The 26,892-nt window shown below is 43.9% G+C and overlaps 1 protein-coding gene and 1 long non-coding RNA gene across 3 annotated transcripts; both read left to right on the plus strand.

The window, feature by feature from the left end:
• The first annotated feature begins 4,086 nt into the window (after positions 1-4,086).
• LOC129408123 (uncharacterized) lies at positions 4,087-14,684 on the plus strand. Of its 2 annotated transcripts, XR_008631828.1 has the most exons (5): positions 4,087-4,160; positions 5,617-5,681; positions 5,930-14,400; positions 14,487-14,503; positions 14,591-14,684. It is a non-coding gene; the product is annotated as an uncharacterized LOC129408123 (long non-coding RNA). The 2 variants fall into 2 exon arrangements; XR_008631827.1 differs by lacking the exons at positions 4,087-4,160; positions 5,617-5,681 and having other exon boundaries at positions 5,688-14,400.
• Positions 14,685-14,960: 276 nt separating this feature from the next.
• Positions 14,961-23,280, plus strand: LOC110162691 (NACHT, LRR and PYD domains-containing protein 1b allele 3). Its single transcript, XM_020927593.2, has 5 exons — positions 14,961-15,237; positions 16,800-17,053; positions 17,347-17,463; positions 17,532-17,691; positions 20,207-23,280. The coding sequence occupies exons 1-5, from the start codon at positions 14,961-14,963 to the stop codon at positions 20,557-20,559; spliced, it is 1,161 nt and encodes a 386-aa protein (XP_020783252.2). The 3' UTR covers positions 20,560-23,280.
• The last annotated feature ends 3,612 nt before the right edge of the window (positions 23,281-26,892 follow it).

Consider the following 26,892-nt stretch of genomic DNA (forward strand, 5'->3'; position numbering starts at 1 on the left):
CCAGCTCTTCCTTGAGCCCCTGGTATTTCTCTAGTTTCTCGTGTTTCTTTTTCCTGATATTACCATCGCTTGGTGTTGTGATGTTCCACCACCACTATGTCTGGTTGGTTCATCACCATCCTGTCAGTCTGTATCTGAAAGTCCCACAGGATCTTGGCTCAGTCGTTCTCCACAACCTTTGGAAGTGTTTACCACCTTGATCCTGGGGTTTCCAACCGGGCCCTGACATGATCCATGCGTACTGGCTAAAGAAGCTCACTGCCCTCCACGAGCGCCTGGCAGCACAAATGAACCAGCTGCTAAGGATGGGGGGACTCACCTGAATGGTTAACCCAAGGGCGTACGATCCTGATCCTAAAGGATCCCTCAAAGGGTGCAGTCCCATCCAACTATCGGCCAATAACCTGTCTCTCCACAACATGGAAGCTCATGTCAGGCATCATTGCGGCTAAGATAAGTGGGCACATGAATCAATACATGAGTGCAGCACAGAAGGGTATCGGCAAAAACACCAGGGGAGCCAAACACCAACTCCTGGTTGACCGAACAGTCGCCTGACTGCAGAACCCGTAAGACCAACCTGTGCACTGCCTGGATTGATTACAAGAAAGCCTACGACTCAATGCACACACATGGATCACTGAGTGCTTGAAGCTGTACAATATCAACAGGACTCTAAGGGCGTTCATTGCGAACTCGATGCGGTTGTGGAAAGCCACTTGCACATGTGTCCATCAAATGTGGCATATACCAAGGAGACTCACTGTCCCCACTACTGTTCTGCATAGGCCTGAACCCTCTCAGCCAAATAATCGACCGCACTGGCTATGGATACCGACTCAGAAACGGGGCCACCATCAGTCACCTCCTCTACATGGATGACATCAAGCTGTACGCTAAGAGTGAGCGAGACATCGACTCACTGATCCACACCACAAGGATCTACAGTACAGACATTGGGATGTCATTCGGGCTTGAGAAATGTAGCAGGATGGTGACAAAGAGAGGGAAGGTAGTCCACACAGAGGGGGTGTCACTCCCAGAGGAACAATAGCAGACGTTGAGGACAGTTACAAGTACCTTGGTATCCCACAAGCAAATGGCTCCTCGAAGAGGCAACAAGGAAAGCGGCTACGGCCAAATACCTGCAAAGAGTGAGGCAAGTCCTTAGAAGCAGCTCAATGGCAAGAACAAGGTGCAGGCAATAAACAGCTACGCCCTGCCAGTGATCAGATACCCTGCAGGGATTGTAAGCTGGCCAAAGGAGGAGATACAGACCACAGATGTTAAGACACGAAAGCTCCTGACCATGCATGGAGGGTTCCATCCCAAATCCAGCTCCCTGAGACTGTACGCAGGCCGGAAGGAAGGGGGCCGAGGACTAGTGAGTGTGGGAACCACTGTCCAGGATGAAACATCCAAGCTCCTTGAGTACATCAAGGACAAGGCCCCGGCAGATGAGGAGCTCAGAGAATGTCTCAGACAGTGGGGTCCAGAGAGAAGAGGTTCTGGAGGGACCATCATGGCAGGACAAACCCCTACATGGGGCGTACCACCGGAACATAACTGAAGTGGCTGATATCAAGAAATCCTACCAATGGCTTGAGAGGGTCTGAAGGACACACAGAGGCACTGATCCTGGCTGCTCAGGAGCAGGTCCTGGGCACTCGAGCAATAGAGGCCCAGATCTACCACACCAGACAAGACCCACGGTGTAGACTGTGCAAAGAGGCTCCTGAGACAGTCCAGCACATAACTGCAGGTGTAAGATGCTGGCAGGGAAACAAACATGGAGCGACATAACCAAGTGGCGGGCATAGTGTACAGAAACATCTGTGCAGAGTACGGGCTGGAGAACCCCAGGATCAAGGTGGGAAACACCTCCAAAGGTTGTGGAGAATGACCGAGCCAAAGATCCTGTGGGACTTCAGATACAGACTGACAGAATGGTGATGGCGAACCAACCAGACATAGTGGTGGTGGATAAGAAACAGAGCAGAGCCGTGGTGGTTGACATCGCAATACCAAGCGATGGTAATATCAGGAAAAAGGAACACGAGAAGCTAGAGAAATACCAGGGGCTCAAGGAAGAGCTGGAGAGAGCCTGGAAAGTAAAGGCATCAGTGGTGCCTGTGGTGATCGGACACTCGGGGCTGTAACCCCCAAACTGGAAGAGTGGCTACAACAGATACCGGGAAAAACAATGGACATCTCAGTCCAGAAAAGTGCAGGACTGGGAACAGCAAAGATACTGCGCAGAACTGTCAAGCTCCCAGGCCTCTGGTAGACGACCCGAGCTGAATGAGGGTGAGAGACCAACCACCGTGGAAGGTGAGAAACACATTTATATATATATATATATATATATATATATGCAGGAGCGTTTATCATGTGGACGTAGCCTAAATCCACTGAGAGTAGGACAAAGTGGGGAAATGTTTGTGTATGTGCATAGAGCTGAACTCAACAGAGAAGCAGGATCTGATCACACTTCACTGAAGAGTCATTATAGCAGCTTTAGTAGAATAAACACTCGTACAGATGAACGTGCCTTTCCCATTGTTTATTTTTCTGTGCACATAAGTGACTTTAAGAAACATGAGAATTAATCTACACCCAAGATAACAGAATAAAAAATCATATAAACATACAATAAACAAAATACCTTTTTCCCCTCATATATAACTAGGTGCTGTTTTTTGGACATTCCAGCCTTGACACTTTCAAATCTTCCAGGAAGGCTTCAAAATAAACCATCAACCTTCACAGTCTTTTCCTGCCCCAACACTAAGGCCTCATATTTGTTCTGTGTAGTTTAAGGTCCTGTGGTGTGTCGGACTTCAGCTGTCGGTGTTTGGCTTCTGCTCTGAGGCTCCGTCCTTCACTTCCTCTGAGGCACCTGGACCTACGGGGCAATACTGTGACGTCTGCTGGACTCCAGGAGCTGAGAGAGAGTCGACCAGGACCAGGTCATCAGCTGCATGTCCTCAGGTCAGACACCATGATTCACTGTGGCTCTTTCCCTGTGCCTTTGAGTGCTCAGATTTGTGCTTCTGACCTTAACTAGGTCACGACAAGAACAACAAGTAGAACAAAAATGGGTATTAAATAAGACAAATTAGAAGTAAATAAATAAGTAAATAAAATAACAACTAAATAACAACAAAGGTGCATCTAAATGAATAAAGCTAACTTAAAGAAAATGCCCAAGGGCTGAGCCAAACTGACTGAGATACTGTACCTCAACAGTGACCTCTAGTGTCTCAGTTACACACGGCGCTGTACACGTGTAGTACTGAGGCACGGCACTTTTATTGGGTGAGGCTCTGGCAGGTGCAGACAGGGGACAGGAGGGGGGGGCACATACCGAAAAGGCACATGTGGTGAAAACAAATGAGGGGCCCGGGGCGAGCGCCGTAACCACCACCTTAACACTGACGTTCACAGTGGCTTCCTGGAGTGGGAGGGGATAGTTAAAGTGGGCGGAGATAAGTCCAGTATGATAAATAAGTGTCCTCCCTCTGTGTTTTTGTTTCTTTTACAGTTCTGTAAAGTACAGCGCTGCAGATTTGATGTCAGAATCAAGTAAGTTGCTCAGATCTCTCCTGTATCACTTCATCTGTCACTCTTCTGTTGTTGTTTATTTGTGCAATATTGGACATGTTTGCATAAGTTGAAAAATCTCACTCCAAACACTTACTTTTCCGTCAACTTAAATGAGAACATCAACCGCCCACGACCATTACAGTAGCACTAAGTGACGCTTTACACACCATAAGAAACCGTAGACGACGGTTTTCAAGTTAACAACTTGGTGATCATGTCCAATGTGTTTGTATGTAATATGTTTTTTGTAATTATTTAATTCTCTTCAATGCATAAATATACCTCACATTAATTCTGTTCATAATTATGTAAAATACATGTGCGTATGACAGTGATCAACACATTCAATTGTTTTCCCAACATAAGATTCTCCACTGCTACATCAGCCAGTACACAACCCAATATACTACCACCAAGGTCCTCACATGGAGACACAAGATGCTCTCCACGGGGAGGAGGCCAGAAGCGCTCCTACTCTTCACTGACAGAAGACCAGCTTCCTAAGTGGCACGTCTTCAGTGAGGAGGCGCCTGGCACGTCCCAACTCTCTCCAGGTAGGAGGCCTGACTTGAGTTAAGTTTATTCTTTGTCGGGGAGCAGCATTTGTGTTATAATGTAGAACTTGAGCACTTTTGGTTTCAGGTCTAGTGTGAGTCAGATCCTGTTCACCTAATACAGGGGTGGGCAAACTTTTTGGCTCGGGGGCCACATAGGGTTCTAAAATTTGACTGAAGGTGAAGGCTGTACCAAATGGTGAAGTTTCTTGAGTGCATCACATGTGCATATTAAACATTGAATTTATATATTTGTTTGACTATTACACACTGAGTTATTTAACCACTGAAATCTTATGTATGTTTAAAGGTACCACTATGTGAAACATGTTTGCTTTTAAAGTAATCCTTTGCAGATATAGGTCGTGTCCTTTTAAGGAAATTCATTGCAGAGCAGCGACTGTGGAGATGGTTCAGCCTGGTGTGAAACTAAACAAACGGATGATTTACATTTGGCTGCTGTCAACTCCCTAAACCTAAAGGAATGCAGAGATACTCCAGAGAAGATTCAAGGCGTTACCTGTTCAACATATTATTTGCATATTCATATGGATGTCTATAAAATCTGATTTGAGGTATTCAGAGGCGTCCAGATTTGCCTGATTTAAGACCTGTGTAGCCGTAGGCGTCAGGGGTAACGATCTGACCCAGAGCTCTGGATTAGAATTGTATTGTTTAGGGAATAAATTATTTTTGATTTTAATCGTTCAATTCCAGTGGTAATTTTTAAGAGAACACGCTGAATGGTTTTTTGAGGAAACCTAACAAAGGGCCGGACAGAAGACGGAACATGACGTGTTCAGAGCCCAGCTCCAATGCACTTGTATTTACTCTCATGTAGGACGTATTCTGCTCTACACGCTGCAACTTTTAGACATACAAGTTCCAGAACTCATGAAAAGTGAAATGAGGTCTGCCCCCACTGCACAACAAAGGCAAACATGTGTCCTGAGCACTTAGACAAGCCAAAACTTAAAGAACTTTCTAATACAGTGTATATGAATTTTATGACTTTGCTTTACACAGATTTAATGTGGAAACAGTGCAGTCTTATGTCTTGAACACTTCTACCTCATTCATGGTCCGAATACACCGCCTGAAAATAACTCCTGTCAATACTTTCCCATAAAGCATTGCGGCCAACAGAAGCCGCCGCACCTCAATGTATATATAGTGCGCCGTCTACTGGGAAACGCCGGAAATGCAGGAAAAATAAAACATTAACAAGGTTTATTATTATTATTTATTCAAGTTCGGCGGGCCGGATTAAAAGGTTTAAAGGGCCGCATATGGCCCCCGGGCCGTAGTTTGCCCATCCCTGACCTAATACGTACCTAAAGTACTAAAGTAAATCAAACTGTCGAGTTTAAATGAGCTGTTCCAGGTTAAGGTGGGATACAAGTTTTTACTCTTACATGAGCATTAATGATTTTGGGCGACTCATTTGTTTTCTCAGAAACTTCTCCCAACATCTGTCCCAGTGTGTCCAAGGAGCCAGAGCCCGAACCCTCACACCACAGGGTAAAACACAGTCCATATACAGTATATATATACAGTATCTATCTATAAATGCAAGGAATGTCTGTCTGTCTGTTCCACAAATAACTCTCCAACTGCTCATCTGAACAATCTCAAATTCGGAGGATGTAATCCTTATGGTATGGGTGTGTGCAGTGCCAAGTTTCATGTTGTTACAGCAAAAAATGCCAAAGATCTTATAAAATTAGTGATGGAATCTTCAATTTTATCTGCTCTCTCCTGTCTCTTAGCAACAGCTGCCCATAGCGATAGATGACACTAATCACAGTAGGTCCAAACCAACTATTCAAATGCATCATGGGAGTGGGTATGTGTCTCCTCTGACTGAAATGACATACTATACACCTTCAGCAACTCCAGGGTAAAAACAGACTGTTCTCCAGACGAAGTCATGGCTCAGTTTTTAATTATTTTGCCAACAATGGTCAATACAGAGAACGTAATACATGAAGATCAGAGCAAGTACCAATGTGTGAAGGTGTGGCTCCACAGACTGGGGGTGTGTACCTCTGTTCTCTGGGCTCAGAGGAGCTGGAGCAGGGAGTGACGTGAGGAGCCTCGGCCTGAGAAGAGTTTTCCTTGGGAAGAACCAAGTGTGCTGAGCACTGATCCCTCAGAACAACATAAAACGATCCAAACTGGATTCATGCTCCTCTCTGGATGCTTTGCAGCACCTTGGAACCAGCTGTGGTCCTCGAGCACAGAGGACAGGAGCAACCTGGACCTGTAGCTCACAGTGCATTCTCACTTTCACTGCACGGAACCAGCGTGCAGAAAACAGCACGGAACCGCTCAGACCCAGTCCATTATGCACTGGTCTTGCTCGCCCCTGTCTGCAACCAGCAAATGGAGGACGGAGTCTCCGGACCAGAGGACGGCACAAGACCAAAACCGGACCCCTAGCCCCGTCCTGAGGCGGTGCGCGCTGCAGTGAGTGCTTCAGACCAACTTTGGTTCATTTGCCAGTGTGAAAAAACCACACTGGAGTCTGTATGCTACATAATAATTTTATCGCCTGGTACAGACCAAATAATCGAACCAGTGGTGTGAAAGTGTTAATATAGACTGTAGAGAAGTTAAACGATCAGACTACAGTCGTCCCTCGCTATATCGTGGTTCATCTTTTGTGGTCTCGCTGTTTTTTTAGTGCAATTTTGCATGCTTTTTTTTTACAGCGTATGAGCATGTACTGTGTTCCTCCCCCTGCGTCCTGATTGGCTAAGGTATTGTAGACTATTGTTAATCAATCTCCTTCGTGCCGTGTCTCCTGTACAGTACAGAATGTGTTCAGTTTGCCAAATTTACATAAATGTTCGATCGCCAGCCGTGAGATTCTGAAGTGCTGCGTGATCGGGCTATTGGCGCACTTACTGTGAGGTGCGGAGCTCTCCGTCTGTCCTTTCTCCTGGGGTCACCTCTGAGCTCGTGATCGTGAGTCCTGGTTCAATTCTGGTTTAGTCCTGGTTTAGTCCTAGTTCAGTCCTGGTTTAGTCCTCCTCTGCAGTCCTGGAATCAGTCCTGGGTTAGTCCTGGTTTAGTCTTGGGTTAACGGGCAGGTGCGGGCAGTTGTGGGCAGGTGCGGGCAGGTGCGGTCCTGTACTGCGCGGGTGTGGGTCTCCAGAAATGGACCCGTGCAGGACTCTGCGCTGTCGGCTCCATTATGGAATAAATTAATCTTCGGTTTGTTACATAAAGAAGGAGGAAAATAACATAAGGACGACAGCAGCAATAAGTTTTAAGAAGGAAGTAAAAAGTGTTGTAAGTTTCCTGTGTGAGAAAAGTGTATAAAGTTTGTGCTGAGGGGTTTTACAGACTTAAAACAGATATAATAATTGTAAAAAATAAAGTTGACTACTTAGCAGATTTCACCTACCGCGGGTTATTTTTAGAATGTGACCCCCACGATAAACGTGGGACACTGGATTCCTTTTTTGATGATGATTTCTTTTCCTCCTGAAGACTGAATTATAGTTCTGTGTCAACTCAGTGCACACTGCCGCCGTTGCCTTGTCGCCATCATTTCTGATTTATGGTTCTGCATTGAAGTCTATGTTCCACGAAGTAATTCACTGGCACAACACTAGTCGTACGTGTTTACAAAATGAAGTGGGAAAGTGGAGTAAAGGAAATGTGTGTAGAGCGGATGCAGAGGACCAATCATTTCTAGGCCCACTGGAGCCGTTTCTGTGGTGAGCTTTGTTTAAGGGCCCAGTAGAAGGTTTATGCAGAACTGCATTTTAGCAGCTGCTCTCTTATTCTTATACATGTATTTGTCTGGCAGAAACCTTCTTCATTGTGCCTTTATCTGCACAAATCCGTCTGAGCTCTGAATCAGATACAAATTTCTTAATAGTACGATGATCATGCTTAAGTTTTCCTGAAATATCTAAGGCTTTCATACCTTGTCCAAGGTATTCAACTATTTCAGATTTTTCGGCACTGGAGAGATCCTTTTTCTTTCCCATGTTGCTTGAGAATGACGTTCTGCTTAATAATGTGGAACATCCATCTTAAGTTGTTTTTCCTTTGATTGGACTGACGTGGCAAACTCATTGGCTCAGGCGTCTGAGATTGATTTCATTGACCCAAAGAGCCTTGAGAAACAAAACCATCCATGAGTTTCATTGGAAAACAAAAAAAAGTATCTGTAGTGACTATTTGTCAAATGAAAGTAACAAACAAAAGTGTGGACAAACTCAGAACTAAACATAACTCAGATAATCACCTTTGGCACCGTGGGGATGTGGTTTACGCAGCACAAATCAATGTCCATGACTAGAGATGATTTTCCAAGGTTTATTTTCCAGTTTTTTGGCCAAACAACAAAGAAAACATGTTTAAGGCGACTCCTGCTGCTTCTCCTCGTGACTGGGAAAAAACCACAGGTCCACCCAGGTCACTCTGGTCCATGTACCACCCTCCTTTATCCCCGAGGTGACCCACATGAAACCAAAACAAAAAAGAGCTGCTAACGTAAATAACACCAACTTAGACTAAGAAATTAGCAAGAATAATATTAACATAGCAAAAATATATTATACAAATGAACAAAACTAAATTAGTAAACTAACTAAACAAACAAAAATAATAAACAAATTGTAGAATCAACAAAATAAGCAAATAGCTCCTACACTCCGGCCCCTAATTGTGCATTAAATCACAATTACCAGTCAACTGAACTAGGAGCTGTTCTAAAACGGTGTCAGTATTAGATATGTGTGATGCATTAGCCTTAGCTGAATGTTTCTTCTTTCTTCTGATAAACCTGCAAGAGAACATGACAGACGGAGCACAGGATGCAGAATAGAGACAGACAGAGGTTTGAGTTTAATTTGAGTCCACAGCCGCTTCCAGCAGCAGACAGAGTTTGGTCACTGGTTTCTCCAACTCACTGGTTTTGGTCTTGATCTGTGCTGAGTGAACCAGGCCTCTTGAGTCAGTGTTTACTGCCAGGACTCTTCCCATCTGCCAGCGTCCTCTAGTCCAGGGGTCGGCAACCCAAAATGTTCAAAGAGCCAAACTGGCCCAAAAAAACAAAAACCAGACCTGCCTGGAGCCGCAAAAAATGAAAAGTCTTATATCAGCCTAATATGAAGACAACACAGGCTGTCAGTATATTAACTGTATAAACCCACTATTAAAATGACTAAGTCGGCTACAAATACAAAATGAACATCATGATACACAAACCCTCTGTGACCCTCTCACACTCGCTGCTCCGTCTGTAGACACTGAAATCAGGTGGTTAGTGTTTATTCCTTTGTCATTTAGGCTCCGTTTACGTTTGTTCACATGATTTACACGCAAATGGAGAATTCACCTCTGAAAACGAATCTTTCTAAAAACTCCGGTTTCACGTTTGTGTGTAAACTGAGATAAACGGAGTTTTAGGAGCCGACGCGCTGAAAGTGTGACCGATGTTTACCTGTTGCTTTGACGACGATGATGGAAGCATCAGAGCAGCAGTCGCATTTCTTCTGATCGTGCAGGAGCACTCAGAAAACAGCAGCATGGAGAACTTTGTACACAACATCAGCCCGGAGCAGAAGCTCTGAGCTCAGCAGCAGCGTCAAACACACGGGAGCAGCTCCTCCAGACGGGGCTGGGGTCCAGTGTTGATTGTCCGGAGGCTTCGTCCTCCATGTCCTGGTTCCAGACGGAGACGAGTAAGACCAGCACAAAGGACTGGGTCCGAGCGGTTCCGTGTCGTCCTCTGTGCGCAGGTTCTGTGCGGGAAAAGCGAGAATGTTCTGTGGACCACAGGTCCGGGTGCTCTGGTCCTCCGCGCTCGACTGCAGCTGGTTCTGAGGTGGTGCAGCGTCCGGACAGAAGCGTGAATCCCGTTTGGTTTGTTATATGTTGTTCTGAGCTCTGCACACATGTTTTTTTTGTGTGTTTTTTTTGTTTGTGTTTTTTTTCGGAGAAAGTGTTTCTCTCTATTTGTTCTGCTGAAACACTTTTAATGTCTTTGCATTTGCACACAGCTGATGGATCAGATCCATGACCAGAGATGAACGAGGGTTTTACCCCTAAACAAACCAGATTAAAACAACAACAAAAAAAATCATTCCTTTTCCATTTTCACTCATTTTTGAAAAAGCTCCAGGGAGCCACTAGGGGAGTGCTAAAGAGCCACATGCGGCTCCGGAGCCGCGGGTTGCCGACCCCTGGTCTAGAATGTTTTTTTTCACTCCATGTGTTAACTTGTACGACACAGCTGGTCTATCCATAGACAAGAAGAGCCCTGGGATCTTTGGCCAGCACCTGTGCTGTCAATCAGATGTGCTGTGATTGTCAAAGGAAGTGAGTGCTCCGCAACAAATCCCACAAAATGTCATCATTAGACCACATCGTATCGTAAACATTACAACCACACATTCTACATACATTTCCTACCTAAATAGTAGAACTGATTCTGTGTAACTCAGCTGCATAAAGAAGGAATTCTGGGTTGAACTGAGTCGGTGTATGGAGTTGTAATGATAATATTATCTGAAGGTGCAATTTGAATATGCATGTTCTGCTGTTGCAGCTTCCAGGCCATTATGTGTTTGGGATGCTCCACATGTTTCTTTAGTGTCACCTTCCCACTTGTCCCATCATTTATAATACAATTGCAAGTGTTACAAATTGTCTTACCAGCTTCTCTGATTTTGCTGAAACATTTCAAAGGCAGGGTGTCTCCTTGGACTTGGACAGTGTCCTCTAACCAACTGCATTTGAAATGATTTTTTACTCCCTCATCAACAGCTTTTATGTCAGAGCTGTTCACTGCATGTCTGGCCATAAGTCAAAAGTATGCTGGAAAAGATATAAGAAAGGAAATTATTTCATTAATACAATTATGACAATCCTAACAGTTTTTAATCAATATTCAAAAACTGCAGTGCACATGAACTTGGTTTTCCAGCAGTATACTGACATGGTTATTATCCAGCATGTTTGATCATGTGCTATAAAGCCTAGATAAAATATCATCATCATCATCATCATCATCATCATCGATGTTTCTGTTGTTATTGTGTAGCCTACACTGCTGTAGTTATTATGTGCACTATTCTGTTTTTATGTAGCCTTACATGCTCCGTGATCTACACTTCGCATAACAATCACCAGACGCAAACGCAACGTCTAACTTCTCCAAGTCTTATTTTCATAACGTCTACCACATTCAACAGCTCTCCTGCAAACAACACCACCGTCTGTCCTTGTCACCTCCATCTATGTTGGCTTGTTGAGCACTGTTGCTCAACTGTTGTTTTCCCCAGCCTCGGGCAGCGTCGCATTGCTGGGCACAGGTGTGGACCCGGACAAGCGTGGGCATTGACACAGACCATCATCTCATACATACGGTGCACCTCATTATAAAGGCGCTTTAAGAAGAAGTGCACATCCCAGAAGAAACATTAATCAAGATGCCAGACTTCTGCGCTGCATACGGAATAAACCAGGACTAAACCAGGACTAAACCAGGACTGAACCAGGACTGAACCAGGACTGAACCAGGACTAAACCAGGACTAAACCAGGACTGAACCAGGACTGAACCAGGACTGAACCAGGACTGAACCAGGACTGAACCAGGACTAACCGTGGAGTTGAGAGCAAGAGAAACCCAAGCCCACAGAGGAGTCGGGCAAAGGCTGCCCTTAGCCGCAGGTGTGCAGAGTTCTGCGCAGTTTGAAATCCGCTTCGTAAGCATGTTCCCATTTTGGATGGAGACGTCCAATATTACTGAATATTATTGTTTAATGTCGTGAGGCTCCTGACTACAGTAGCCATGATGCTTCGACAGCGGTGTGGCTTCGTATCTTACAAAAGTCATATTAAACATTTTGACAGATTTTTGAGCGCCGTGCATCACATAAAATCAGTTCTCAGATGTAATCTGGCATCTTGAATAAACAAATTCAATAGGAGAATTGTTAATTTACTAACTTACTTATTGTTACTCACTAATACCTGCTGTTTTCATCTTTTTAACCTAGACTGATAACTACACATTGACTAACCTGACTAGTAACATAATTTGGTAACTATGAAGCGTTTGACTTACATTAGCATTAATATCATCGTGTCAAACCTTGGACACTTGATCGGTGAAAAATCATTATCTGTAAATAACAGACCTGCATCTAACAAAATACATGAAAACAACATTGGCCTAAGCTTATCTGCATCATCCAAATGTCGATCTTCCTCTTGGCAACTGAACACGAAGACACAGGTCGCCAACCGCGGGAAAGAGGGTGACAGCGGCATCCTAACAGCAAATAGGCTACTGACACGGCTGCGTCTTACATTACTTCTCCATGGTCGGGTTAAATGCCCCTTTATGCACTATAGGCTGTATTTTTTTCATTATCGATACATTATCAACTCAACCCCCAGAAAGCAAGACAGTGTAAACTGTCAAAAAACAGTGTAAACTGTCTCTACATCTCCAATGTGCCGCTCACTGCAGTCTTCTCCACACTGAACGGACTTCAGTGCTTTATTGTGGCTCGGGGTTCTGTCCACCAGATGAACCAGTCTTTAAAGCCCTGGCTGCACTGCACGCATGTTTTGGCCAAAGCCAGCGTAAAAACTGCAACTTCTGGACGTGTAAATTTTAGAATGCATTAAAAGTGAATGAGGGCGGCTCCACTGCCCCCAAGGCATGTGTATGCAGCAGCGCGTCCTGCGCCCGTAGATTTCAGAAAATAGGTTCCATCCTGTTGTTTTGACGCTCTACGTGAGTGTAGGCGCACATCCCCGTCAAAATACACAAAGAGCATGAATCTATTGTTGTATTTACCATCAGCAAAGTGTTCTCCTGGGGCAGATCTGTGTTGTGTGAAAGAGCCCAGGTCCACAAATACTGTTAATTAGTGCTTTAAAATTTACTTTTGAAATCGTTGCATTTGCCCGTACATACGGTAAACACAGGCCTGTTCAGCTGTTGGTTTCACTGTGACCTGATACAAGAGACTAAATGTGCACAGTAGCTTTGATCGACTTTCCCATTGAGAAACACAGAGCCAATGCGCGGCTGTGGTTTCGCAAGGTTATGCACGTAAACACTGACACCTGGAGTGGAGCAAGAACCTAACCCCCAATTTACACCAAAGCGTAACAGCGTAAGTGCAGCAGCAGCACACGAGCTGGTTTGGCCGGTTTAACCGGTCAGACAGTTTACAGCAGCAGTGTCATACGCGCGTCCAGCGTCTTCATTACACTACACATCGCTCAAATTAGGTTGGAGTTTTAATTTTACAGAGTCGGAGTGTTTCCAGGCTTTTTAGCAGGAAAGACAGGAAAATAAACACGTGGTGTCAAAGTAAACTTCCGATGTCCTTTTAAAATCCATTCTGTAAAACCACTACAGCGTAAACACCGAGCGTCGCATCAGAAGCTCGAGGAACAAATCGTGATGGACACAGAAAGTTTAGAGCCGCCAAGGATAAATCTAAAACACTTTACCACATCAGACAGAAACTTTACAAGAACAAGTGAAGGAAAAGACACAAGGAGCAACGAGCAAAAGTGAAACTGAGACGAGCTTCATTAACGCAGCTCCACAGATACGACTCGTAACACTGCAAACATCCACTCTGACACTTTAGATTAGAGATTTAAAACAGAACAGAGACAATCAACAATGAAAACATGAACTATGGGAAAAGTTTAGAGTTTAAACGGGAAAATACACAAAGTTTAGAGTTTAAACGGGAGAATACACAGAGTTTAGAGTTTAAACGGGAGAATACACAGAGTTTAGAGTTTAAACGGGAGAATACACAGAGTTTAGAGTTTAAACGGGAGAATACACAGAGTTTAGAGTTTAAACGGGAGAATACACAGAGTTTAGAGTTTAAACGGGAGAATACACAGAGGCTGGCGTCACAGGAGCAGCTCTGTTGCCTCTGGTCTAAATTGAAGCTTTTAAAAGTTTGTGCATCTGCAGCTCTGCCAATGTTATGTGCTGCTGACGCTCCTGGTGTAAATTCCGTAAGGTGGGTCCAATTGACAGAAATATTTTTTTCTTTTGAGATGTTTTTTGTTTTGTTTTTTTACATACAATGTCGGCTAGGTTTAGGTGTTCATGTAGATTTATTCTGTGAGTATCTGTGGGGGGACGAGGAGCAGGCTGTGATTGTGGCCTCTCACTGGTGTCATTGTTCATGTTTGCAGGAGCCTGAGTCTTCAGCTGCACAGAACAGGTAAATATGACTGGAGATGATCAGGAAACTTCACTCATAATAATTAGTAAAAGGGTTAAACAGAAAACATTGTGTGTGTTTTACAGAGCGTCTGGAATGACGGGTGAGTGTCATTTTGTTTATGTGTGTAATAAGACTATAATCAGTATTATGATGATGGCTGTGTTTATTATCTCTGCTTTTTGCACAGACTTGTGCTCTGACATCACCGACTTTCAAGCAGAAGAATGTGACCAGCTTCAATCCCCAAAAACTTCACTTGTCAACAAACACACTGTACAGGTAAAGCACATGTGACCATTTATACCACAGGGATCTGTAGCAGCGGCTCACTGCTCCCGTCGGGAGCTCACTGCTCCCGTCGGGAGCTCACTGCTCCCGTCGGGAGTTTACTGCTCCCGTCGGGAGCTCACTGCTCCCGTCGGGAGCTCACTGCTCCCGTCGGGAGTTCACTGCTCCCGTCAGTTTGCCCTAGAGACATTGACGGGTCAAATGCAGTGAAAGGATGAATAAAGTGAACCTTAACCTTACATTTGGCTTGTTTTAAAACATTTGTGCATATGAGACATGAGCAGGTGTGTGTTGGGACGGGGCTGGACTCACTGAGGAAAACTCTCTCCAGGTTCAGATGCCCTGACTCTGGGACCTTCCACTGCTCTTCCACCGGATTGGTGTTTGTGGTGACGAAGGAGGCGGAGCTTCAGTACAGAATCGTCCAATGGGATGAGGCGCTGTTGGAGTCGTCGGGCAGAACTCCTGCAGGACCTCTGTATGACATCGAGTGTCCAGAGCAAGCTGTGTGTGAACTGCACCTGCCGCACTGTGAACCAGAGCACGGTACTCCTCTGCATCATCTGACCCTCCTCTGTATCATCTGACCCTCCTCTGCACCATCTGACCCTCCTCTGCATCATCTGACCCTCCTCTGCATCATCTGACCCTCCTCTGCACCATCTGACCCTCCTCTGCATCATCTGACCCTCCTCTGCATCATCTGACCCTCCTCTGCACCATCTGACCCTCCTCTGCACCATCTGACCCTCCTCTGCACATCTGACATCTGACCCTCCTCTGTATCATCTGACCCTCCTCTGCACCATCTGACCCTCCTCTGCATCATCTGACCCTCCTCTGCATCATCTGACCCTCCTCTGCACCATCTGACCCTCCTCTGCCATCATCTGACCCTCCTCTGTATCATCTGACCCTCCTCTGCATCTGACCTCCTCTGCACCATCTGACCCTCCTCTGCACCATCTGACCCTCCTCTGCACCATCTGACCCTCCTCTGCATCATCTGACCCTCCTCTGCACCATCTGACCCTCCTCTGCACCATCTGACCCTCCTCTGCATCATCTGACCCTCCTCTGCATCATCTGACCCTCCTCTGCACCATCTGACCCTCCTCTGCACCATCTGACCCTCCTCTGCATCATCTGACCCTCCTCTGCACCATCTGACCCTCCTCTGCATCTCTGACCTCCTCTGCATCTCTGACCCTCCTCTGACTCATCTGACCCTCCTCTGCATCATCTGACCCTCCTCTGCACCATCTGACCCTCCTCTGCACCATCTGACCCTCTCTGCACCATCTGACCCTCCTCTGCATCATCTGACCCTCCTGCACATCTGACCCTCCTCTGCACCATCTGACCCTCCTCTGCATCATCTGACCCTCCTCTGTATCATCTGACCCTCCTCTGCATCATCTGACCCTCCTCTGCATCATCTGACCCTCCTCTGCATCATCTGACCCTCCTCTGCACCATCTGACCCTCCTCTGCACCATCTGACCCTCCTCTGCATCATCTGACCCTCCTCTGCATCATCTGACCCTCCTCTGTATCATCTGACCCTCCTCTGCACCATCTGACCCTCCTCTGCACCATCTGACCCTCCTCTGCACCATCTGACCCTCCTCTGCATCATCTGACCCTCCTCTGCATCATCTGACCCTCCTCTGTATCATCTGACCCTCCTCTGCATCATCTGACCCTCCTCTGCATCATCTGACCCTCCTCTGCATCATCTGACCCCCTCCTCTGACCCTCCTCTGCATCATCTGACCCTCCTCTGACCATCTGACCCTCCTCTGCATCATCTGACCCTCCTCTGATCATCTGACCCTCCTCTGCATCTGACCTCCTCTGTATCATCTGACCCTCCTCTGCACCATCTGACCCTCCTCTGACCATCTGCCCTCCTCTGTATCATCTGACCCTCCTCTGCATCATCTGACCCTCCTCTGTATCATCTGACCCTCCTCTGTATCATCTGACCCTCCTCTGCATCATCTGACCCTCCTCTGCATCATCTGACCCTCCTCTGCACCATCTGACCCTCCTCTGCATCATCTGACCCTCCTCTGCTCTGTAACCATTTGTTCTTCTCCCCTCAGCAAAACTCTCTCAAAGCCAGTTGAAGGTGGTGCACTTCTCTGGCAGTGACACAGAATTCATCCAACCACTACAGATCTCAAAGAGCCATGTGGTCATCAAAGTGTCCAAGCTGTCCCAATATGGACTCACAAATCCCTTTAGGAAAAAAAAACACATCAGTGGACAGGTCCTGCTCTTCCGCACACCAAAAGAAAATTGGAAAGATATTAAACTGAACATGTTTCTCCTGCCCAGAAACATCCCTGTGGACACGGTAAGGAGCTCTCTGTGGGAGATCACCTCAGACTTTTACCTTTCATTTTACACTCAAACTTTGACAAATCTTAATAATAATGTAATAATAATGCATCAGACTTAGAGCTTTTTGAATCCTCAAAAACACTTTACAGCATTCTTCATCCACTCCATACTCAGTGGTGGTAAGATACTATAGTAACCACAGCTGCCCTGGGACAGACTGACAGAAGCGAGGCTGCCAATCTGCACCATGGGCCCCTCTGAAAATTGATCTTTGAGGAAAATAACTTGGACAGTATTTATTTCCAGGTGTCATGCAGACAGACCTGCACCAAACACTACATTAACGCTCCTGCCGCATGTGAACTGGTCACAGACCAATTCTACAGAGCACTCTGCTCCAAAACACAGAGGATCCAGCCTGAGGTGAGCACAGCTCAGACCCGCGTTAGTTTAAGTTTACCCCAGCACTGATATCTGCTGCTGTCCTCCAGAGGGCGCTCTTCGATATGGACTATGAACCCAACTACCACCCATCCTTTGAGCTGCGCCTGCCGCTGGACAGTGATTTAGTCTCCATCTCAGTGAGAGAGGAGGGCACGAGAAAGAAGACAAAGCACACAGAGGTCTGGAGTCACGAGCTGGATCTGACAGGTCAGTCACATCTTTAAAGGGACAGTTCAGAATTTTGTTCATAGAACCTCATTTCCTAGTGAGCCAGAGTGTTGGAGACGTGTGGTGACACTTGAAATATTCCATCCAGTCCTTGTATTTGCAGAGGTCACTGGTGCTAGACTAGTACATGGTCATAGGTCATAGTTCTCCTGCCATTAAAAACAGTCTTACCCACTCCACAAAACACCTGAAACAAATCGATTATTACACCAGTCTGTCCACGTGAATGTCTGTGTCCATAGATTCATTTTAGAAGTAAAACCAACCTGGTATTTGAAGGATTTATGCCTGAGCAGCAACAGCGGGTTCTACTTCCTGATAGAAAGCTCAGCAGCGGCGGACTGATATCACCTATCACCAACTGGCTCTGTAATAGTTTGTTTACCTGCAGTTGCCATAGTGACACATAGAGCACATGAAGAAGCCTGTTCCAAATATGGTCACGTTCACATCATCACAACGAACTAGAGCAGAGTAAAATTCCGCTGCTGCTGAGAAAACAGTCCCTCAATATGTGACGATTGATGCGATACAAGGTTGGTTTTACTTCTAAAATGATTCTATGGACACAGACATTCACGTGGACATTCTGGTGTAATAATAGATTTGTTTCAGGTGTTTTGTGGAGGGGGTAAGACTGTTTTTAGTGGCAGGATAAATATGACCATTGACATGTACTAGTCTAGCACCAGCGACCTCTGCAAATACAAGGACTGGATGGAATATTTAAAAAAGTGTCTCCACACGTCTCCAACACTCTGGATCCCTATGAAATGAGGCCATATGTCCAAAATTCCGAACTGTCCCTTTAAAAAAAAATCAATCAATCAATCCAAGTTTATTCAGAGTACTAAACAACATAGAAATGTGCTTAAAAAAGTCCTACTTATATTATGTAAATATCTACACTTAAAGCAGCTGCAATATAGTTTATTGTTATCTTGTGCAAATTACAGAATGATCCGCAGGGGTCATTTAAAATCTTGACTTAATAAAAGAAACAAGTGTGCTGACTTCTGCGTTAGAAAACTGCATTGCCCAACAGAGACAGAGTGTAGGACTTTTGCTGAGCTTAAGAAGTTCTGGTGCCCAACTTATTCAAATCAAAACATTACACATTATACTTCGTTAACATTGGCCTACAGACGTCCTACAAGTGGTGCCGCCATGTGACGAGGTCCAGAACTACAGCTATAATAATAATATATATCCTAGAGCAGTCGTTCCCAAAGTCTGCTGTGTTGCAGCACACTTCGCAATGCAAGATGTTTTTATAATCTATTATTATTTTACACTACATGTAAAATAATATGTAATGTTGTTTTCTATATATTAAAACTAGGGCCGGGCACATTAACGCGTTAACTTTGCGTTAACTAATTAAGTCATTAACGCCAACAATTATTTTAACGCCGTTAAGGCAGTTTTTATTATTTATTTATTTATTTTATTGTAAACGTCTGTTTCTCACTGGCTTTTATTTTGAAAAAGTCCACCACGAGTGTTTCTTTAAGTTTGATGTCTTTTCTTGACACCTTTTTCACTTTTTTTCTGACCATGTGAGATGCAACGTGCCCGAGCCTCCGCGAGCCGCGGGCCCGGCTGCGGGCTCCGACTCCCGTCGCGGCTCCGGGCGAGGGTTCAGCCGCAGGCTCCGGCTCTGAGCTGAGCTTATTTCTTTAGTTCAGTGTTGGAGTAACTGATTTACCCAGATACCATTGGAAGAAAAAATGTGATTTGTCCATTTCCATTCCATTATATTAACCCTTTCTTTCCTAAGAAATATCAGTCCAAGTTTATAACACTGATCTAGAAATTATTACTAGTGTAGTGTTCATTACTCACAGCATAAAAAATATTCAATAAATATATTAGTCGTACAAACGTCCATTCAATATTTTTTCTTGAGCCTTCCCTGAACACCTTGAAGACTCTGAGGTTCCCCTGTTAAAGAAATGCTGTTTGTACAACAAATGTTTGGCTCTTTCATTTACATTTCCAATAAAAGAGCACTATACTCTACTTTTTAAATCATGAATTGGTTTTGCGTATAACATGCGATTAATCGCTCGAACTCATGTGATTAATCGCAATAAAAAAAAATTATTTTTGCCCAGCCCTAATTAAAACCTACATAACTGTGGGCTTATACTAATATAAACAAATATCTTATGTAAAACAGATTTAAAACTCAATTTTTCTTCTTGGTTGTTGTGTGGACAACCTCTGGGGGCCCCACTGCAGTGTTTCTGGGGCCCCCAGGGGCCTCCAAACCACTGTCCTGCAGATATTTACTACAACTCTGAGTTCTGAAACAGACTCATAAATTCATTCATAAACTGTGGGTGACGTCACAGTCCCTTAGTCCACGTCTTTATACAGTCTGTGGCTACACTTCTGCTCTATGAATTATACTGTGTCTCCTTTGTGGGACACGTAAAGGTTTTACTTTGGTTTGTTAAGATGCTATAATGTTATTTTTCTGTTTCAACAGATCCTCTTTGTGAGATCCCCATGACTTATCACGGAGAGTTAGTCTTGGAAAAACTGGAGTTAGTTCGTCCCAAATTTGTTCAAAATGTGACTGGTCCTATCCTTGATCAGCTGCTGGACAAACTCCTTGAAGAAAAGTACCTGAACTATGAGGAAATGGAGACGATTAAAGTGAAACCTCGAGCTGACAAGGCCCGAGATGTGGTGGACTCGGTCATAAAGAAGGGGTCCAGAGCGGCTGAATATTTGATGAAAGAGTACTGCAAAAAGGATCCTAAATCAGAGCTCTGCAAAGAACTGCAGGAGTTTATGAAATCAAACTCTCAGGTGACATCAGTGGCTGCTGGTGAATAAAGGACGTGGGCACAAACGATTTAACATTAAAATCTGAGATAGTTCAGCTTTCTTAATTTTCTGTCGGTTCTGCCCCCCTGGAAGAGGTTTGATACTTTTACTGTAAGCTATGGTGACCAAACGTCCGTTTTTCCCTGGACATGTCCATTTTTTGCGTCCTGTCCTCGCCGTCCGGGTGTTTTTTAATAAAGTGATGGAAATGTCCAGGTTTTCTTTATCTTTCATTGGGCCTTTAAATTGACCGGCACTGCACTAGGGCACTGTGCACACATGTCTGAGCACCTTCAGTGTGGTAGCGCTATGTATATTCAGAAAGAGCGAGCAAAATGTGTGTGTATATTTGTTAATTTTTACTGCTACAGATCTGCTCTGTTGAAGTTTCGTTGTATTTCATACAATGACAATAAATAAATCTATCTATCTAAATGCCGAAGTGCAGATGCGCATTTAACAATGACTTGGAAAAGAAATTCCCCGCCTTCCGTCCCGGTTGAGACAAGTAGGAGGCCCTGTGTACAGTATGCAAAGCAGGCACATATGTCTCGGTGTCAAGTGGAGGTGCCAGGGAGCTCAAAGCTCACCAGGACACCGAAAAACATAAAAAAGCTTTGCGAGGTGAGAGTAGCGTAATGTCTATGACGGAGTTCTTAATGAGACCTGGTAAATCTGAGGATGTTGTGAATGCAGCGGAGGGTGCGCTGTCATTTCATACTGTCAAACACCACCACAGTTACAGGTCCATGGATTGCTGTAGTAGATTGCTAAAAGGGGCATTCCCTGATTCTGACACCGCCAAAAAGTATGGTTGTGCCCGCACTAAGACCGAGGCTATTGTGAATGGTGTTTTGGCTCCCCACTCTGCTGAAGTCACATATGAAGAACTGAAGGAAATCCAATACTGTGGTATTAGTACAGACGGGAGTCCCCACGGAGCAGTGAAAATATTCCCAATCATTATCCAGTACTTTGATTGGAAGAAGGGCGGTGTGCAAACAAAATTAATTGAGGTGAAAGACACACCTAATGAAACAGCAAACACCACTGCAAATTATCTCACTGAAACATTGGCAAAAAACTGTTTATCTTCAAAATTCATCGCATTTACTGGAGACAATTGCAACACAAATTTCGGTGGAATGTGATGTGATGAAGGGGGAAACAATGTGTTTGCAAATTTGAAGAGGTTGCTTCAGAACAAAACTCTTAATTGGGGTGGGTTGCCCAGCACACATATTGAACAATTGTGTTTATCATGGGACCGACGCAATTGATGTTGACCTTGAGAACATCATGTTTTAAATCTACCAGTACTTCCACATTTACACGGTGCGCACTGAGTCCCTTAAAGAGTACTGTGATTTTGTTGAGTACAGGAGGATGCTTTCTCACAGCAGGCTCTTTCCAGGCACTGAGAGGATGCTTCAGATGTATCCTGCTTTAAAGGCATTCTTCATGTCTCAGCAAAAGTCACCCAAGGCAATCAAGAAGTTTTTTGACAACAAATTCAGTGAGATCTGCTTGTGGCACATGCACTCACTCATGTCTGTGTTCCACAACCACATTCAACAAATGGAAAAGGAGAACAATTCCATCATGGAGGTGAAGAAAATTTTGAACAGCATCCACAACATTCTTCTTGAGCATAAGAGCAACAATTTCATGTCCCTTAAAGTTAAGGGACTACTGGCAGAAAATCACAGAGATGGACTTGGTGAGGGCTGTGACAAGTTCAGTGCTGATGTGCTTGAAATGTGCATGTCTGGAGTATCTGGAGAAGTGGATGACTCCCATGGAAGAGTTCTCAACATTTATGTGGATGGATATGAGTGAGCCACCAGACTGGAATGATGTGGAGGCCTGCATCAAGTACCTTAGAGAGAAGGGGGTGCAAATTGATGATGTTAAGTGTTTTGACCAGGTTGCCAATATTAAGAAATTCATAAAAAACCGCAATGGTGATGATGAGTTCATGAGCCTGCAGGTGCACCAGAAGTGGACCAAATACTTTGAGAAGGCCAAAAGCATTGCATGTTACTCAGAATTGCTGAAAATTGCACAGTTTGTCTTAGCACTTCCCTCTCACAGTGCAAATGTTGAGAGAGTTTTCTCACTGATGCAGAGCCAGTGGACAAAGGAGAAAAACCAGCTCTCTGTTGAGTCATTGAAGGGCATTCTTTTTGTGCAATACAACTTCAGAGATATGTCTTGCAAACAGTTTCATTCTTATTTGTTAAGCAACAAAAAACTGCTGGGAAAGATCAGCTCTACAGCAAAATATCAATGGGCAAATAAGGAGGATGAGGAAGAAACAGGATGAAGAAGAAGATGAGGATTAAGCAAACCAAAGATAGGCTATAGATATTTTTGTTACTTTTGCAGACGTATTGTTGTTAAAGTTGTATTGTTAACATAGGTTATTTATCTATTTAATTTATTTTTTTTTTTTAAACAAATGAGACATTATTTCTTTCAATATTCCATTCATTACAGAAATTCTGAGGCATCATTGAGTAATATAATTTTGAGTATAATTTATAATTATACTGTTACAATATTGTTATATTTTTTCATTTGTTACAGAAAGTTTAAAGCACCTTTGAGTAAACTTTGAGTATAATTTATTTCATGTTTGTCATTATTGACAGGCCTGACCCCCACCCCCGCTGAAGTGTCCTGGTTTTCACAAACAGAAATATGGTCACCCTACGAAGAGGCAGAAGCTGGCGGAGTTTAGCAGTGTTGCAGTTGTAGCATCACTTACAAGTGTATCTGTTCTTCCTTTAGCTGGTTTTAGCTTGATTTTATTCCTTATTTATTTTTATTCTATTTCTTTTTTTTTATTATTATAATAAATTGAATTGTTTGCATCATTGTCTGTTTTTGTATTCTTTCTGTGTGCTATTTTTGTGCTTTTTGTATTGTTCTTTGTTGCTTGTACAGCACTTTGTAAATCTTGTTTTTAAAAGTGCTTTATAAATAAAGATTTATTATTATTATATTTGTGGTTATTTATAGTTTTACAACATTTGTTTTTTCCTAATCCTGAACTTTAACCATGTTCCTCACCTTAAAACCCTCACACTCTCCTCGGGGTCACATAGACCCGAAGATATTTTTTTTCCTTCCCGCTCTTTTGGGGCAGGTCAATCAGACCCAAAAATAAATTTTCTTGACTGGCGAGAAAATAAATTTTAGTCTCAACTCAACAGTCAACACTCTAGTCTACACAAATAATAATTATCTGTGGTTAAAAACACAACCAGATCAGACACCGGTGTCTCTGTCGCTCCACAGCCGAAGGCAGAGCGCCGAGAGCGGCGTCCAGCCAGAACCGAGCCCGTTAGACACGACCAGTGATCACAGAGCAGAATTACAACTCTGTGGTCATAAACATATATAAGAATATAAGTAGCGTTATATAAAAATAGTATTTAGACTGGGATCTACCTCAAGAGATGGAGTTGTCCTGACTCCTGACCTCACATCGTCTTCATCACGTCAGCTGCTCCTGTCGCTAACTTTACTGTTACTGCACTCGTCAAAACTGATAAAACACAGAGTCATAGACGAACAGACGTCACAATCTAATGTTAACGATATGTACATTAATGATGACTAATAAAATTAACTTTTAAACTATTACTTACAGTTAAATCTGCAGACAACAGGTTTATGTTGTTTCTTTCCTCTCAGGTTCTGATAACGGCTCATGAGTCAGTGACACTGTTGGGCAAGTTACTTTAAAACTGTAATGTGTTATTTATTACCTATTACTGTCATTTCAAAGTAATTCGTTACATTACAATATTACTGCATTTAAAATGTAAGACATTACATTACTATTGCATTACTTTAAGTTACTCTCACCAAAATAACTTTTGCGCTGTATATGGACTGAACCAGGACTAAACCAGGTCTAAACCAGGACTAAACCGGAGCTGAACCAGGACTAAACCAGAAGTGAACTAGGACTAAAACAGGACTCACTGTGGGGACGGGCTCAAAGGTGAAAGGTAGGACAAAGGAGCGGCTCTGCTCCGCACCTCACGGAGGTAAGAGCGGCTGTCACTCTGCTGCTCGGGCTCGCGGCCCTGATTTCAGTAACTATTTGCAGGTACAAGACCCGGTGCAAGAGTCTGTTACAGCTGCGTAACTTCTACCTTCCTTCAGCGTGTCCAGAAGTCCAACTTTTTGTGTGATGGTTTTGCATCTTCCTCTGTCTTTTGGGTGCGAGCGCAGGAGCCTTTGTCGGTGCAGAACGTTTCGTCGACGTTGTGGGTTTCGTCGGGGAGAAAACTTGCAACCGTACAGCACTTCAGAATCACACTGATACAGACTGAACATGTATTTAAATTTGGCAGCTGAACACATTCTGTACTGTACAGGAGACAGGAGTCCCTTGGCCAATCAGGAGGAAAGCAATACACATTCATACAATGTAAAAAAAAAAAAAAAAAAAGGGGGGCATGCAAAATTACACAAAAAATAAAAAATAAATCTGTGAAACAGCGAGACCGCGAAAAGTGAACTGCGATAGAGGGAGGGATGAGTGTAAACCAGGTCTAAACCAGAACTGACCCAGGTCTAAACCAGGTCTAAACCAGGTCTAAACCAGAAGTGACCCAGGTCTAAACCAGGTCTAAACAGCGTGGAGTTCTTTGTCAGTCCTTTCGCCCGCGGTTACCTGAAGGTCTACGAGGAGCATCTCCGGTGTTTCACTGCTGCTGATATCGAGGTGATTTTAGCGAATTTGTATGAAGAAAAACCCACCACTTCAATCCAGGTAAAAAAAACATTGTAACGCGCGTTACTCACATTTGTACCGAGTAAAATATTACAATTTTTTCCCCTGTAATGCCTTACATTACTGTGTTACAGCAAAAAGTAATGCATTACTGTAATACATAACTTTTATAACGCGTTACTCCCAACACTGGTCAGTGACGCGTCCGCGCAGCGAATCTGAACCGGTTTAGCCGCGGATCCGCGCATTGATAGAACAAATCTAACAAGTGTTGTGTTAAAAGTACGTTCACGTGCGGATCTAAGATGATTTAAACAGATTCTCTCTGTAACAGCAGCTCATCCAAAGGTTAGGATTAACAACAGTTAGAAAGAGAATACAGAACAAATACGCAGCAGATCCACAAAGCGGACGGACTGTGGGGCGGATTTGATGGTCCGAAAGCGGATCCGCTACAGATCCTGATGCTAGTAGGGTAATAGATTTAAACTTCAGTAAAATGCAAGATACAAAATACAAATAAAAGATGAAGTAGAAATGTAGCAAACTTTAATGCGTTGCAGTTCTACACTTAATTAACAATACAAACTCTTAACTTAATACACCTTAACATAAAATAAAATTTTTAAAAGTTTGTACATACACATGTTAAGAACAAAAAGCAAGTACAAAATGCGATGTCTGTAAACGGTGAGAAGATGTGCAGGCTGCGTGGCAGGAGCATCTCAGACGCTCTGGTGTGAACTGAAACTTAAATTTAATCGCTGCTGCAGCTCTTGATGTGAATTTGCCGTTAGAGTAAGATGATCAAGTCATGTCCAAACTATTAAATGCAAAACCTACTTCAAAATAAGCCGAGTTCTCTCATGACAGACAAACACCACACAACTGTCGACACAAAACGAGTGGCCCCACTGACTTTGTGCCTCCCAGTCACTGCGCACATGCGGAAAAGCCGGATGTAAAGAAAAATAATGTTTTCTCGTATGCTAAATCCTCTCTCTGATGCTTCTGTTTACAAAGGCATGTCTGTGCGGCAGTGCTCACACTAACGGTGCTAACGCTAACGCTAACAGGTGCTAATGCTAACGGTGCTAACGCTAACGGTGCTAATGCTAACGATGCTAACGATTATTCAAACGTTAAATGTGTTACTGTGTCTTTGTGCAGCACTGACAAACTAAATATTAAATTGTACATTTGATTTATTGTATTTAATGTGTTTTGTCAGTGGGGATGGGGCTGTCCAGGCATAAGGAATATTTATTGACCATTTGAATATTGAATTTGAATTACAAAATCTGCAAATGAGTGGCTCTAGAGTAAAGATTAAAGATGAGAGAAACTGATGTGTGCGCAGACGAGAGGAGATATTAAGGGTGAAGTATAGTTCTGCGTCGACTCAACGCGCACTGCCGCCGTCGCATTGTCGCCGTCGTTTTTGATTTATGGATCTGCGTCGAGGTCTGTGCACCGCCAAGTAACTCACCGCCAAAACACCAGGGGGCGACGATATCTGTCCATTCATATATACGTGTGTCTGTGTGTGTGACCCGCAGACTTTTAATCTCTGAAAAGTTTAACATGAA

Source organism: Boleophthalmus pectinirostris, unplaced genomic scaffold (genome assembly GCF_026225935.1).
Source record: "Boleophthalmus pectinirostris isolate CB_2022bp ecotype Guang Dong unplaced genomic scaffold, ASM2622593v1 HiC_scaffold_15, whole genome shotgun sequence".
Lineage (NCBI taxonomy): Eukaryota > Metazoa > Chordata > Actinopteri > Gobiiformes > Gobiidae > Boleophthalmus > Boleophthalmus pectinirostris.